The sequence below is a fragment of the Balaenoptera physalus genome (assembly GCF_965194825.1).
Source record: "Balaenoptera physalus genome assembly, chromosome: 8".
Lineage (NCBI taxonomy): Eukaryota > Metazoa > Chordata > Mammalia > Artiodactyla > Balaenopteridae > Balaenoptera > Balaenoptera physalus.
Genome location: NC_138887.1, coordinates 23,239,847 through 23,253,393, shown reverse-complemented (window position 1 = coordinate 23,253,393; position 13,547 = coordinate 23,239,847). Strand labels below are relative to the sequence as shown.

The window sequence follows — 13,547 nt, the reverse complement described above, 5'->3', positions numbered from 1 at the left end:
GGCATTGTGCTAGGCGCTAATGCATAAGAGCTCTTCAGCTTAGTCCCTGAAAACTTCAACTGCCGAGTAATAACTAATATTCAGTTAGATTATACCTCTCAAATTCTGTCTAGATGGATGCATGCCCATTATGATCTTTCTATTTAGGTTATATGTATAAACTTGGTTCAATATAATGGACAATTTTGTCATAAAAACCTTACCAGGTTATTGTTATCTCTATTTAACAATTTTATAGAAATAGCCATATTGCTAAGCTCCTAAAGCCTTAGTATCAAAAGTGTATAATAAGTGATTTTCAACTGTTTTTAAAGCAGTAAAACAGTTTGTTTTATCCAAGGACATGATCTGGTTTGAAGGATGAAGCTGAGAACAGTTTGCTTCCTCTAATCTAACAGACTCTTCTAGAGCACACAGCTTAATCAGATTCACTGCTGCCTCTCACCACCTGTGAGAGATCCTGTGGTCAGAAGGACAGTATTTCTCCTGTTAACAGTAGGGTTTTTAAATACGGCCTCCGGTGAAGAGTGAAGGACACACTGAGGCACTGATGGAAGCGAAGAGGAGGTTGGAGAGGATACAGTGTGGAAATTCAGCTTGCTATCCCCAGGAGTGTGATTCGGGAGTGGGTCAGCAATTCCATGAACTAGTTCCAGCATGAACCAGCAAGAAAGTCAAAAGTTTCTTCTGTTACTGAGCTAACTGGATATAGTCATGGTTCTTAATGAAAACTATTCCGACTCTTAAACAATCCAGGAGAAACAACACAACCACCATCAAATTATGATGTTAAAACCAGTCACTCTCTTAAAATTTGAAGTGCCTACATACAAACAACAGCCTTTTGAGACTAGTCTAGTGACCATCATTACAAGGTAGCGCTTTTGGGGATGATCTAAGTCCTATAAGGAGAGCTTTCTTCTCAAATGTCTATTCAGACGCCAGTGAATCCATCACCTCATCCTTATAAAATACAAGCTAAGGCAGCATTCATTCATCCAGTTGCCTTTAAAAAAAGGTCCCACAGGTCAGCTGTGTGTCACACTCAGTGCTCTGCGACATCCCAGCCACCATGTTCTTGTAATTCTGAGGAGCAGAGTTTGAAAAGCACCAGTCTGGAGTTTAATAATTTTAATGGACTCTAAACTAAAAATTCATTTGTACTCAATACTGATATCTTCTAGTACAAAGTTAAAATTATATATGCTATTTTGTTTGTTTTTCTTATTAGCTACCTGAACGATTTGGACAGAATAGCAGCTCCTGGCTATGTCCCAAATGAGCAAGATGTTCTACATTCTCGAGTGAAAACAACTAGAATCACTGAAATTCAATTCTCCTTTAAAGACTTGCATTTCAGGTATGATCCAATGTCTTTTTGAACTCTCAACAGAAATATGCATCAGACACAATATTTCTTCATGGAGGAGAACTCTAACCCATGGTCAAGTGCAGTGAGTCCTTGGGCATGCTCACTAGGCCTCAGGTACTTTCAGTACCGCTGTCTTTCATTGCCCTCCTGTAGCTCTACATGCCAACCCTCATCCTAAACCTCATCCTTGCCCTCCAGTAAAAATGCCTCTGTCTTGAGCAGGTGGGAGCTAGATTTTATTTTCCTCATAGTTGAAACTGATATCCTACTTTGAAAAAAAAAAAAAAAGGAAATATATCTAAATAACATTTAACCAACAGGTGCCAGGGATCGTATTTCCTGTGCCTTCCTACTCTCCCATTTGCTTGAAATATTCTTAATTTGTTTTCTTAATTTAAAAAAATGCAAATAATTGAGAATTATTTGAATGTGACGCTATTTACTGGAATAACAAGGCCTATTTTATGAGCATGGTTTGGGTATAAAAATGAGTCCATTATTTTCATTGCTGTTGCATTATCAAGACACTCCTAGAAATTCTATTGTAAAATTACTCATTTACTATACCGAGAAATAGAAATCCATACCAGAGTGTTAGAAAATGGCCCTTGACACTTAAGTACTTCTCCCTATGATTGCGGATGAGATGGAGTATTCAACATTAAAACCATGTTCTAGATGTATCCCTTGGTAATGAAAAGACGTCAGTAAAAACATAGTTCAGTCATTCATGTACGCGATAATGGGAATTTTTTTTAAAGTATAAAAAATGAAAAAAAAAGGTGACATGAATTATTTGTATCCATTTATGAGGAAAATTTGTTTCAGTGGGATCAAAGTTTAATATTTTTTGAGTATTAAAACTACTGACACATAGTATCTCATTAGAATAGTTATTACATGGATGGCCAGGATGTTTTCAAGTTAATACGGAAGAAAGCCCTTCAAAATTTACCCCTCATTTTCAGGCCCACAAATAGTTAATTTTCTGAAAGATGAACCAAAGATCAAACCAGGATAAAGGAATTGCAAAGACTGGGATGGACGTCTCTCTTGGCAAATGTAAGCTGTTTGTCTTCGGGCTTGTCATCACTGTGGTACAGTTCCTCTTTAGCAACTACTTTCTCCAGACTCCTGATCTTTGGTCCAGTTTTCAGAGTTTTCCTTTGAGAACCCAAGTCCAATTCCTCCTCTCGGCCCCTCCTAAGCCTGTCCAAGCATTTGTGGCACACTCACTTTTCTCTCGTACTCTCCTTTCTCCTCTCCAAATTTCTCACTGAAACACAGACTAGAAGCTGAGTGTAGGCCTTGGGGCTAATCCTACCAAGGTCCCAATCCCAGGTTCTCCATTAATTAGCAGCAGTTTTTGAGGAATAAAGCTACCTTTTCTTTACTTGCCTCATGAGGTTGTTGTGAAGATTATTTGAAATGAAGTACCAGCACAGAGTTATAACTTGGTGTTCGCTTACCTTACATAAGCTAATGGAATTTTCTGGATCCTAGACTGTCTGGATCATAAGAAGCCACTTTTAACACTTAATGCCGCACATTGAACACCTAGAAGCTCCCAATCCTGGTCATTCTCTACAACATCAACCAATTTAGTATCTTGTCAGAAATAGTCACTAGCATGAATTATCTTTTTAATATACCTGTTCCTTGAACATTCCAAGCCTTAGAGTCTTCACACTTACTGTTCTCCTTGCCTAAAATGCTCTGACCCTGGATCTCTGCAAGGACTGGCCTCTTCTTATCGTTAAGTTTCCAAATCAAAGGCTGTCTCCTCATGGAGCCTTGACCATCCTATCTACTAACCATCCCTTAATATCCCTGTCACTACTATACCCTGCAGAGTGTGAGTAAGCACATAAGAACAAGCTCTCAGGAGTGGGGGGATGGAGGGCAGCCTGATTTTTGGCCCTTGATGAGTCCCCGGGTGTAAACACCCTGATAATAGCCAATTTCAACCTACCAACATGATGTCACTAAATGTAGAGTTGGGAAGAAATATGAACAAACAGTTCTTTCTAGCTGTGCCAGTGTGAGCCAGTACCATTATACAATTGATAATATCACACTATTTTTCTCTTTTTAAACATACCAATATATGAAATTGCCTTGTTTCTTTATCAGTTTGTTCTTTTTGCTTCTGTTTCTGCATGACATGCTCTGAGCTCCAGAAGGCCAGGGGCCATATTTGCTTACAACTCTATTTCCTGTGATTATCACACTGACTAACCCAGAGCAGGCACACAGTCAATCCCGGCTGGAGGAATAAATGTACTATGCCAGGCAACTATGAACACTACCTTCACACCCTTACTGTAACACGATGAATGGGCATTGCTATCCTTATGTAGGATAAACGGTCAAGAAATGGAGGCTAAAACAAAGTAAAAGGTTTCCCCAAGATCATACACAGAAGTGCTAGAAATGTGATTAAAATGCGTATCTTCCTAACTTCAAATATCACACTTCTTACACTGCTTATCACTGATGGGCTATAAGGTAAATTGGGCTGGAAACTATTCTTTTTCTGTACAGTAAGTGTTTCCTCCAGTGTTGTTGGTCATTCACAATTCCCTTCAGAGAGAAGAGGGAAGGGGGAATAAAACGACAGCCTATTGGGGAGGTATCTTTCAGTTGTCAGGGCTCTGTGGTACTTCACCAGTCTGTGCTTCTAAAACGAGGGTAGATGCGACAATTGCCAATGAACACACAAAACCTCAGAAAATCATGTTCATTTCCTGAAACATCAAGTTCACTCAGTACCAAGTAATATCATATTCATACATTTTTTTAAATCATTTTTTGAATATTATACAGCATTTGCATTAGGATGCTAGACTTTCATCAGTGCATCATCATTTTCCTGTCCTTTTGTAATTCTTTGGTTAATTTTGTAAAGCATTTTAAGTTGTATAAGTGATCTATTCTACTTTCGTATATCACCGGCCCTTATGAAGGAATGAGAAAGGTCTTGCTAATTCTCTATTACAGTATTGATGCTAAAATGTAAGATGCTTGTGAATTGGATTGCAAAGCTCAGTTAAGACTTATTTTGACATAACATTTTCTGTACTACGCTACTATTACCTCTTTCGCACCTACTAAAACAGGTTTTGAGCTCTTTTGCTTTCTCTCTGGCTTAAGAGGGTGTGTTATTAAAGGCACTGTCTATGAGGAAGAGAATGCGGAGAATTTCTCTAAAAACAAATATTTAAACAATAAAATTTTGAAAATACTTAAATTTTACTATAAAACGTAAAAAACACAGCTATGCATACTTTTAAGGAATTATTTTAATCATTTAAATACATTTTTATGTTTAGTCACAGCAATTGAGATATATTAATCCCTTAATAAATTCTCACAGCTAAATCACATTTTTTCAAGTGCTAAATAGGATTATCCTAAAGCACATAGGCTTTTGCAGTGTAAAATTTCGTAGTATTTCAAAATAGGAATTGTAAAAATAAGGTACCTTCCAACTTCGTTTCAGTAAGTGCCCAGGTACTCACATTAGCATTGATTTGTATTCACATAGCATAAATCACCCTAAGACTATTTAAAACTAAAGACTTAATTTACATATTAAATTCAAGAACTGTAGAATTTTAAACAGGAACATCAAAATGAAAAAGTTCTCTCTGTCAAAGTATTGTATCATCCTCATGTATCACCTAATTTAATGCAAATTTCCTTAGAGCTCTTATCAAACCAGAACTCCAACTGTCAAACTGGTATAATTAATTCTCTTTACAGAAGTTACTAAGTAAACAGAAAATGCAATGCAAATGTGAGCCCTTTTATTGCTATAAACTAATTCCGCAGGGCAAAGAACTTACATATTTACAAGGATTTATCAGTTGTAGAGAAGTCCTTTCTTCCTAATTGCTTTATGATTAAAAAATAGAAATGAAAGGACATAAAACTATACGGAAGCTAGGGAAAAGAGGTCAGCAACCATTGCAACATAGAGCTTTAGATTTTGTACCTGTGACATAACAATTTGCAACAGTGTTTAGTGGATCTATGATATGAAATAAATTATAATTGTTTTGAATTTAAAGTTGAATCATGTGCACTATGTTCATTTCTGTGGGAGTATGAGATAGCTTAGGAGTGAGTCTGGTTGTCTACCCAGCAGCTATATCCCAACTTAGCTTTGTTATTCTCTATTAGATCTCACAGAGCAGTAACTCATGTATAACTACACCTTTGTTTCAGGTATGTTCATGGTTAATGTTACCAAAATTATAAGCTATATAAGATGATGTCTAATTTATTCTCATGATAGAATTTACTTTAATGACTTTAAAAACTATATTATTCAATAATCAGAGAATTATCTAGTGGGCATTTTAAGTTACACACACACATTTAGTAGGAAATACATGATGGTATTAACAATTATGGGAGTCTAGAGACCCAGGTTCCCTTATGGTTGTAAATCCTTTTGATTCTGTTTTTAATAACAAGCAATTAAGGGATTTAGAATGACCTCTGTGCATATACTTTTTATCTGCAAGCATCTGCCCTAATCTATTTTCAGAACTGGGTACCAGGGAAAGACTTGGTTAAGCCATTTTGCAGCGGCTGTGTAGTGGTGACACAGATCTGTTGACATAGGTAGACACCTTAGGATTTTATACCTAGACTTGTTGTGCTGATCAATTTATAATGTATATAAATGTCGAATCACTGTGCTGTACACCTGAAATAATATAATTTTGTATGTCAACTATACTTCAATAAAAAAATTTTGAAGTTATACCATTTCTGATATAGCCCAATATGTTGAATAAACCCCATTCAACAGAATAGTTTAAAATAAATTTCTACTCAGATTACATCCTATTTTTCTGTGGTCAAATGTATAAATGATGTCAGAACTTGTTATTTTTCCAAGAGAGTCACATGCTTATAGGATGAGCAAAGACATCTCACAAATAAATTAGCTGCAGTAACATTATTAATTTTTAGCTATCCTAGACTATTCAATGAGTTTGCAAACACTATAAAGGGCATATTATTCCATAATAGTCTATTCTGATATGAAATGTAAATAACCTTGTATGGCCAAATATTTAGCCAACTGTTTAACATAAACTAATAAAACTCAATAACTTTCCCAACTGTTTAAAATGGACTATAAAACTCAACTGTTTAGTCAACTGTTTAATATAAAGCCATAAAACTCTGATGGCTTGCAATATATTAATATCATGGGCAGTTTAACAAATAATTGATGTTCAGTTGTCACTTAAAAGCCTAGCCTGTGAATTTTTAGTTACATCATACATTTCAGGCATTTAAACCCGTTTTCTTTACTATTTAGGAATCCTTACTTAAATATCAGACTTAAGGAAACATGTATTACATACATACATACATACATACATAAATAAATAAATAAAACCTTTCCAAAATGAGAATTCCAAGTTCCATTTAAAGTCTCTAAAGCTCTAGTTATCCTAACTATTCAGGGAATTAAGGTTATTCAAGCTATATCACATATCCATTCACCTCATTAATTATCCCAGTAGATTTGACCAATCCAGATATTCAGTCAGCAAGTATACAGGTTTTCCTCTGATTTCTATTACTGTTTTTCTCAGAATAGTTATGATGGAGTGTATATTTACATTTCTTCCATGCTCCACTTTGGGAATCTCCAAATTTTTTCAGTGGTTATAATGCCTTACACCTCTAACATAAGCCCCAAATTAAAATTTAGATGAAGAGCTAAACATGAAAAAAGAAGTGTAAAAAACAAATTACAACAGCAGCAAGACAAAATGTAACCTTTCTTAGAGCTAACGTAATATCCAGGAGAATCAATATAAAAGCAAAACTCCAGCCACTGGTCTAATTTGCTATATGAGCATTTCAGTTCAATAATAGCAGATAGCATTAGAGAAACGGTCAATGCTCCCTGGACCTATGTCCTAACATCAATCTGCACAGAAAAAAAAAAAACCAACTATTTATCAAGTGAGTCATAAAATGAGAGGATTATTAGCATGCAATCTAAGATAGACTTTCAGAAGCCATTTTACCAACATGAATAAAACCCAAAGACTGAGTAATCTTTGTCCTCCCTTCCTTGGGAGAGAGCTAAGCATATTTAAACATCTTTATTAGAGGCTATAAGATGTGTTGAGAGAACAGTGGGCTAAGGGTCATATTACGTAACTTATACCCCTTACCAACTGTGTATATTTGACTGAAGAGGAGAATAGCTATCTCTTACACATAGGTGTTAATATCAACAGCAGGCTAAAGAGAAGCTGAACTATCAAACTCAGGAGATAGCCAGATAGTCCATTTAAAGAATGCAACAAAACCATTGCGAAGGGGAAAGTTTTAAAGTTTTGCCCAGTCACCTGTTCGATAACACAAAGAGTTACTGTCTGACCTGGGGAAAGAAGACTCCCCAACAAAGATAATTCCAATCTACTTGGTGAGGGTTTGAGAGCTAACAGTAGACACTATGTAGTACTAGTTAGACACCTCTAGTCTAAGTAAGTAGACTTAACGAGCTTCACAACAAAGCTTAACAACGTTCACAGCGTAACTATCATACACAAAGAACCTATCACGGCGCCTGGTACCCAGCAGCCTCAAATATCAGTTGAATTAATAAACCTCGGGCAAGTTGCTTAAAGGGCTCATAAAAAAATAAGAATAATAACTGTACCTATCTTATAAGTTTATGGTGAAGTTTAAATAATTGTTGGTTAAAAGTTTAAAAGTCTGAATGCATATTTATTATCCTTGCTTCCATAAGAATGCTTACTGAATTTTAAAAATTAAATTTGTTGGCTAATTTTTACGTAATATAACCTAAAGTCAATACCGTCCTCTTCCTCCACTTTTATCACAAGTCTGAAACTGCAGAGGATTTGGTAATTAGCAGCACTTATAATAGTCTTTATTGTCACTGAATTTAAATTTCCAAACCACATAGCGATTGAATTCCTAAATGTTGTCTTCAATATTGTGAGCAACTTCTCTTTCAATCTACTATTAAATGAAGTGATTTTGCATTGGTACATATATATATTTGAGGAATTTCAGTTCTATATATCTGTTCTCCACTTGGTTATGTGAAAGGTAAAGTACTAGCACTACAATGTGTTGTACTTTTGATTATCTTCAGTAAGTCAGCTGGTTGACATTTAATACCCCAACATAGTTATTACCTTTGAAATCTCTGTACAGCTAGGATGCTCCCTGGTACTTAATATCTTAGGATTAAGCTATTATGAAAGCCCCATAATTTTTCCTTTGCCTCTGGTCTCTTCCTCATCAAATCTATCTTCTGAACTCAGATCAAAGTGACTTACCATAACAATAGGCAAACAAAAACAAACAAATGTTAATTCCCTACCCCCAAATCTCCTATAGATCCCCATTGACTACAATATAAAAACCAACCTTCTCATGTAATGTAAAAGACACAGTAAATCTATTTCTGGCCTAACACCTCAGGCTTACTCCTGCCTGCTTAAAACCTTTTCTCTTGCTGCCTCTATTCTTTTTACACAACTATCATCTTCTGCAGTTTCTGATCACTCCATTTCAAATTACAACCCACCCTCTACACTTCCTATCAGATACTGACATCCTAAGTGTATTCACACACCCACACACAAACACACATGCACATAAACACCACCATCATCCAGTTACAAGCTTCTCAAGACTGAATCATCTCTGGTACCTGAAATATAATAAATGCTCAATAAATAAATATTTGCTGAATAAATGAATAAGTATCAGGCCATATACCTCAATGTTTTTACCTTAATCTTCACATTTCTAAAAATATAATTATTTGCCCCAAGCATGCCATGTTCTCTCATTCCTTGATGACTTGTACATGCACTTTATGTAAAAATCCTCCCTCCATTCCATTAACATGGATTCTATTCATTTATTTGCAAGTATTTATTGTATGTCTATTATGTGTCAGGCACAGTGCCTGGTACTGGGAATATAGCCATCACTAATATAGATAAGGTCCCTGCCCTCATGAGGCCACTATTCTATTAGGGAGATGATAGCTATTAAACATGTGAAAAAATAAACCACTTATTTATTGATTGTGACAGCTACTACAAAAGAAATAAAGAGAGTGATACAATAGAAAGTAAATGGGCAATGGAAAGAGTTAAGAATTTACATGGACACTCAAGGTGGTTACTTGTGAAGGAGATATTGACATTAAGACCTGAAAGTTGAGAAAGATGCAGCCTTATGGAAGGAAGAAAGGAACTGTGTCACGTGGAAAGGAGATGGACTACACAAAAGTCCTGAGATAGCAAAAAGTTAGATTTATATTAAAGGAACTGTTACATGGTCCCTCAGGCTGATTTAAATCTTCCTCTGGGCGCACATTTTACCTTATATATTAGAAAATTACATAATATTATGATAATGTATTTTTCTCTTTACAAGACAGCAAGCTCTTTGAAGGTAGTGACCAGTCCTTTTTTTTTTTTTAAGTGGGAAAGGCAATTTTAGTAACAATTCAAAATTCAGAAGCCATAACGGAGAAAAGAACATTTAGAAATAAAATTATATAAAAATAAAAGTATATGGAAAAAACCACCATACGCAATAGCAAGTGACAACACACAGGGAATACATAGATAAATTGTGAAAACATGGACAAAAAGTTAATTCCCTTATTTTATGTTAGGAAAAGTCCAAGAACCTTACAGAAAGGAGTTCAAATGATGTTGTAAGCTTTTAACACTTATGAGAAAAATGCTGTATTTACTCAATCATTAAAGCAACCTCACAATATAGGTACTGTTATTATCATTTATTCATCAGGAACCTAAGGTGCAGAGAGGTTAAGTAACTTGCCCAAGGTTACCCAGCTTATGGGGGACAGAGTGACCATGTCCTTTTATCCTTGTGTCGGTAGGCCTAGCACAGTGTCTAGTACATATAACACAAATGATAATTGAATGAATGAATGGGGGTAAGAGGAGCTAAGAGAACAGGGAAGAATCGTAGTATCAGAACTATGGTAGCTTCCAATCTTCTTGTGGGATCTGGATATTTAAGAATATGCATAGATTTTGATCAAAATCCCTAAGACCAATAGATGTCTTACTAAAACTCTAAACTGCTGTAAATTTTCCAGTTGCTCAAAGTCAGTATGTGAATTATTTTGCTCCAGCCTGCATGAATACCAAAAAAATAAACAAATGTTCTCTTTTTCTCTAGTCCTTGAGCTGCAAATTGGCCAAACAAGTCTTACTTTATAATCAGTAAAAACAAAGACTACATTTTAAACAGATGGGAGCATTCATTTATAAGTCCAAATGTTCATCTTAATGTAAATTTTGGAGGATATTTGTATGATTCTTTATTGTTATTTTTGTTTTTTTAAAGAATGTTTGATGTAGGTGGACAGAGATCTGAGAGAAAGAAATGGATTCACTACTTGAAGGAGTTACATGAATTATATTTTGTGCTGCACTCAGTGCCTATGACATGGACTTGGTGGAAGATGAAGAAGTGGTAAGTGTAAAAGGAAAACACGGTCAAGGTAAAAAATAAGCACTTGTGCTTTCCAATATGAATACCCCATTTCCCAACTCAGTTAAGACCTTCCAAAGACAGATATTATTTCTAGATCCTTGTTCATAATGCCCACCATTAATATCTTGCAAATAACAATCCTACACATTTTCATCTTTTATACCTAACAGAACAGAACAGAATGCATGAAAGCCTTCACCTGTTCAACAGTATCTGTAATCACAAGTACTTTGCAACCACCTCCAGTGTCCTGTTTCTCAATAAAAAAGATCTCTTTCAAGAAAAAGTAACCGGGCTTCCCTGGTGGTGCAGTGGTTGAGAATCTGCCTGCCAATGCAGGGGACACGGGTTCGAGCCCTGGTCTGGGAAGATCCCACATGCCGTGGAGTAACTGGGCCCGTGAGCCACAACTACTGAGCCTGCGCGTCTGGAGCCTGTGCTCCGCAACAAGAGAGGCCGCGATAGTGAGAGGCCCGCGCACCACGATGAAGAGTGGCCCCCGCTTGCCACAACTAGAGAAAGCCCTTGCACAGAAACGAAGACCCAACACAGCCAAAAATAAATAAATTAAAAAATATATACATTCTATCATGAAGACTGTGATGTGGATTCTATAAAAAAAAAAAAAAAAAAAAAAAAAGGAAAAGAAAAAGTAACCAAAGTGCCTCTTAGTATCTGCTTTCTGGAGTACAGTGGTAAGATACTTTTCTTTTAATTCCATAGTAGTAAAATTTTGTATAGAGATACATTTTTTCTATCTGGATCTTGATGTGTAATATTTAGGAGGTTGAGGCTTATGATACTTTTTTGAGTCATGTATATGATCCAACCTGGGAAGAATCTTACAAATAAAGAGGAAACCCTCTCTACACTGCCTGCATTAAAGCAAAGCTCTAATGAATAAAGGGGAGGTGGTTAGATAGACCAGGGTTGCTACTCTATGTAATGTATAATGACATTGCAAACTATATTATCTTAAACATTATAATAGGAGTGTAAATTGTATTCCAAATTGGCATTTTTTTATATATTTCCTAATGAAACCTTGGAATGTTGTATTAGACCTCAGTGGCTCTTCAAAGTCAGAATTAAGTTTCCGGAGGAATAGCTTGAATGAATGAGAAGAGTGACATCTATTTTTCCAATTTTCCTAGCTCCTAGAGTTTTAGTATTGACCCTCTTAGCCAATGACTATAAATGTCAGTTTCTCTAAAAGGGTTGTGTTTCTTTTGGAGACTTTTTTTTTTCTTTTTGGTAAATAGTTATATGCCCTGTTGTTAATGAAATTGTGTAAGGTGGAAATAGTTATGATTTAAACACAAATATAAACCCAATGTCACCACTTAAGATATGTGGGTAGCCCAGATGTGCCAGGGGTGTTGAATTGTGTCAAAGTAGCTGTTTGTGCTCATCTATAATGAGTACTTATATTTTTCTTATTTGCAAACATTAATTACGTTTACATATTTATCATATGATTGTATATAATCATGCTTCTGTACTGAATGTTACCAATTAAATATAGAATCATAATTCAGGGCTGTATGTTTTCTTTTAAGTAATCATCTTTATTTCTCAGAGCAATTTTTAGTTTATGAAAAAAATAAACAGAAAAAACAGTTTCTACATACTCCCTCTCTGGCCAGCTCCCACAATTTCCCCTATTATAAACATCTGGAAGTGGTGTGGTACATTTGCTACAATTGATGAACAGATATTGTTGTATTATTAACTGAAGTCCGTATTTTAGGTTAGGGTTAACTCTTTGTGTTGCACAGTTCAATGGGTTATGCCAAAGTCATGTCAATGTACCCACCATTACAGCGTTATACAAAATAGTTTCACTGCCCTAAAAATGCCTGTGCTCCACATCTTCCCTGCCCTCAACCCTTGAAACCATTCATCTTTTTACTATTTCTGTAGTTTTGCCCTTCCCAGAATGTCATGGAGCTGAAATCATACAGTAAGCGCCTCTCACTTTTTGGCTTTCATTCACACAATTCTTCGTCTCTCCTAGCTATCCCTCAAGGTCCAGCTCAAATACCAACTAATTATGTAGTCTACTCATCTATAATTTCCATTCTTTTCTTCTTTTATTTCATATTAATACCCATGCACACAACACATGCACACATTTACATGCCTAATCTTTGACATATATACGGGTTTTTTTACTCACTCACTTTGTTATATAAATATATTAGTGTTTCTACTCTATTGTGAGCTTTTTGATGCAGAGGTTACATTTTAGCCACCTGAAGCCCCCAGGGAGGTAAGCACAGTTCCCAGCACAAAGTAGATGTTGTGTAAACCTCTGATAATCAACCATTGCCATTTTGATTTTTCAATCCTGAGAACATCAAATAGCACACAAAGTAAAATCCTAAAACTTATTGATATTACTAATAATTTTATGCTTTTTAAATGCAGTTAAAGTTTACTTCTTTAATTTTTTTTTAACAAGGTCCAAATACATTTGAAGATGCAAGGAACTACATCAAGAACCAGTTTCTAGACCTGAATTTAAAAAAAGATAAGGAAATTTATTCCCACATGACCTGTGCTACAGATACTCAAAATGTCAAGTTCGCATTTGACGCCATTACAGATA

The 13,547-nt window shown here is 35.6% G+C and overlaps 1 protein-coding gene and 1 pseudogene across 2 annotated transcripts in view; both read left to right on the top strand.

Moving 5' to 3' along the window:
- The window catches only part of LOC309666212 (cullin-1 pseudogene), a 334,922-nt pseudogene that overhangs the window by 103,863 nt on the left and 217,512 nt on the right, over positions 1 to 13,547 (top strand). The gene's annotated exons all lie outside the window — the stretch shown is intronic.
- Positions 1 to 13,547, top strand: part of LOC309666472 (guanine nucleotide-binding protein G(t) subunit alpha-3-like) — a 66,015-nt gene that overhangs the window by 49,926 nt on the left and 2,542 nt on the right. Inside the window, 7 exon segments of the mRNA XM_082473918.1 lie at positions 1,232 to 1,360; positions 10,787 to 10,833; positions 10,836 to 10,852; positions 10,856 to 10,915; positions 11,112 to 11,242; positions 11,609 to 11,631; positions 13,401 to 13,547. Of these exon segments, the coding sequence (XP_082330044.1) occupies positions 1,232 to 1,360; positions 10,787 to 10,833; positions 10,836 to 10,852; positions 10,856 to 10,915; positions 11,112 to 11,242; positions 11,609 to 11,631; positions 13,401 to 13,547 (554 nt within the window).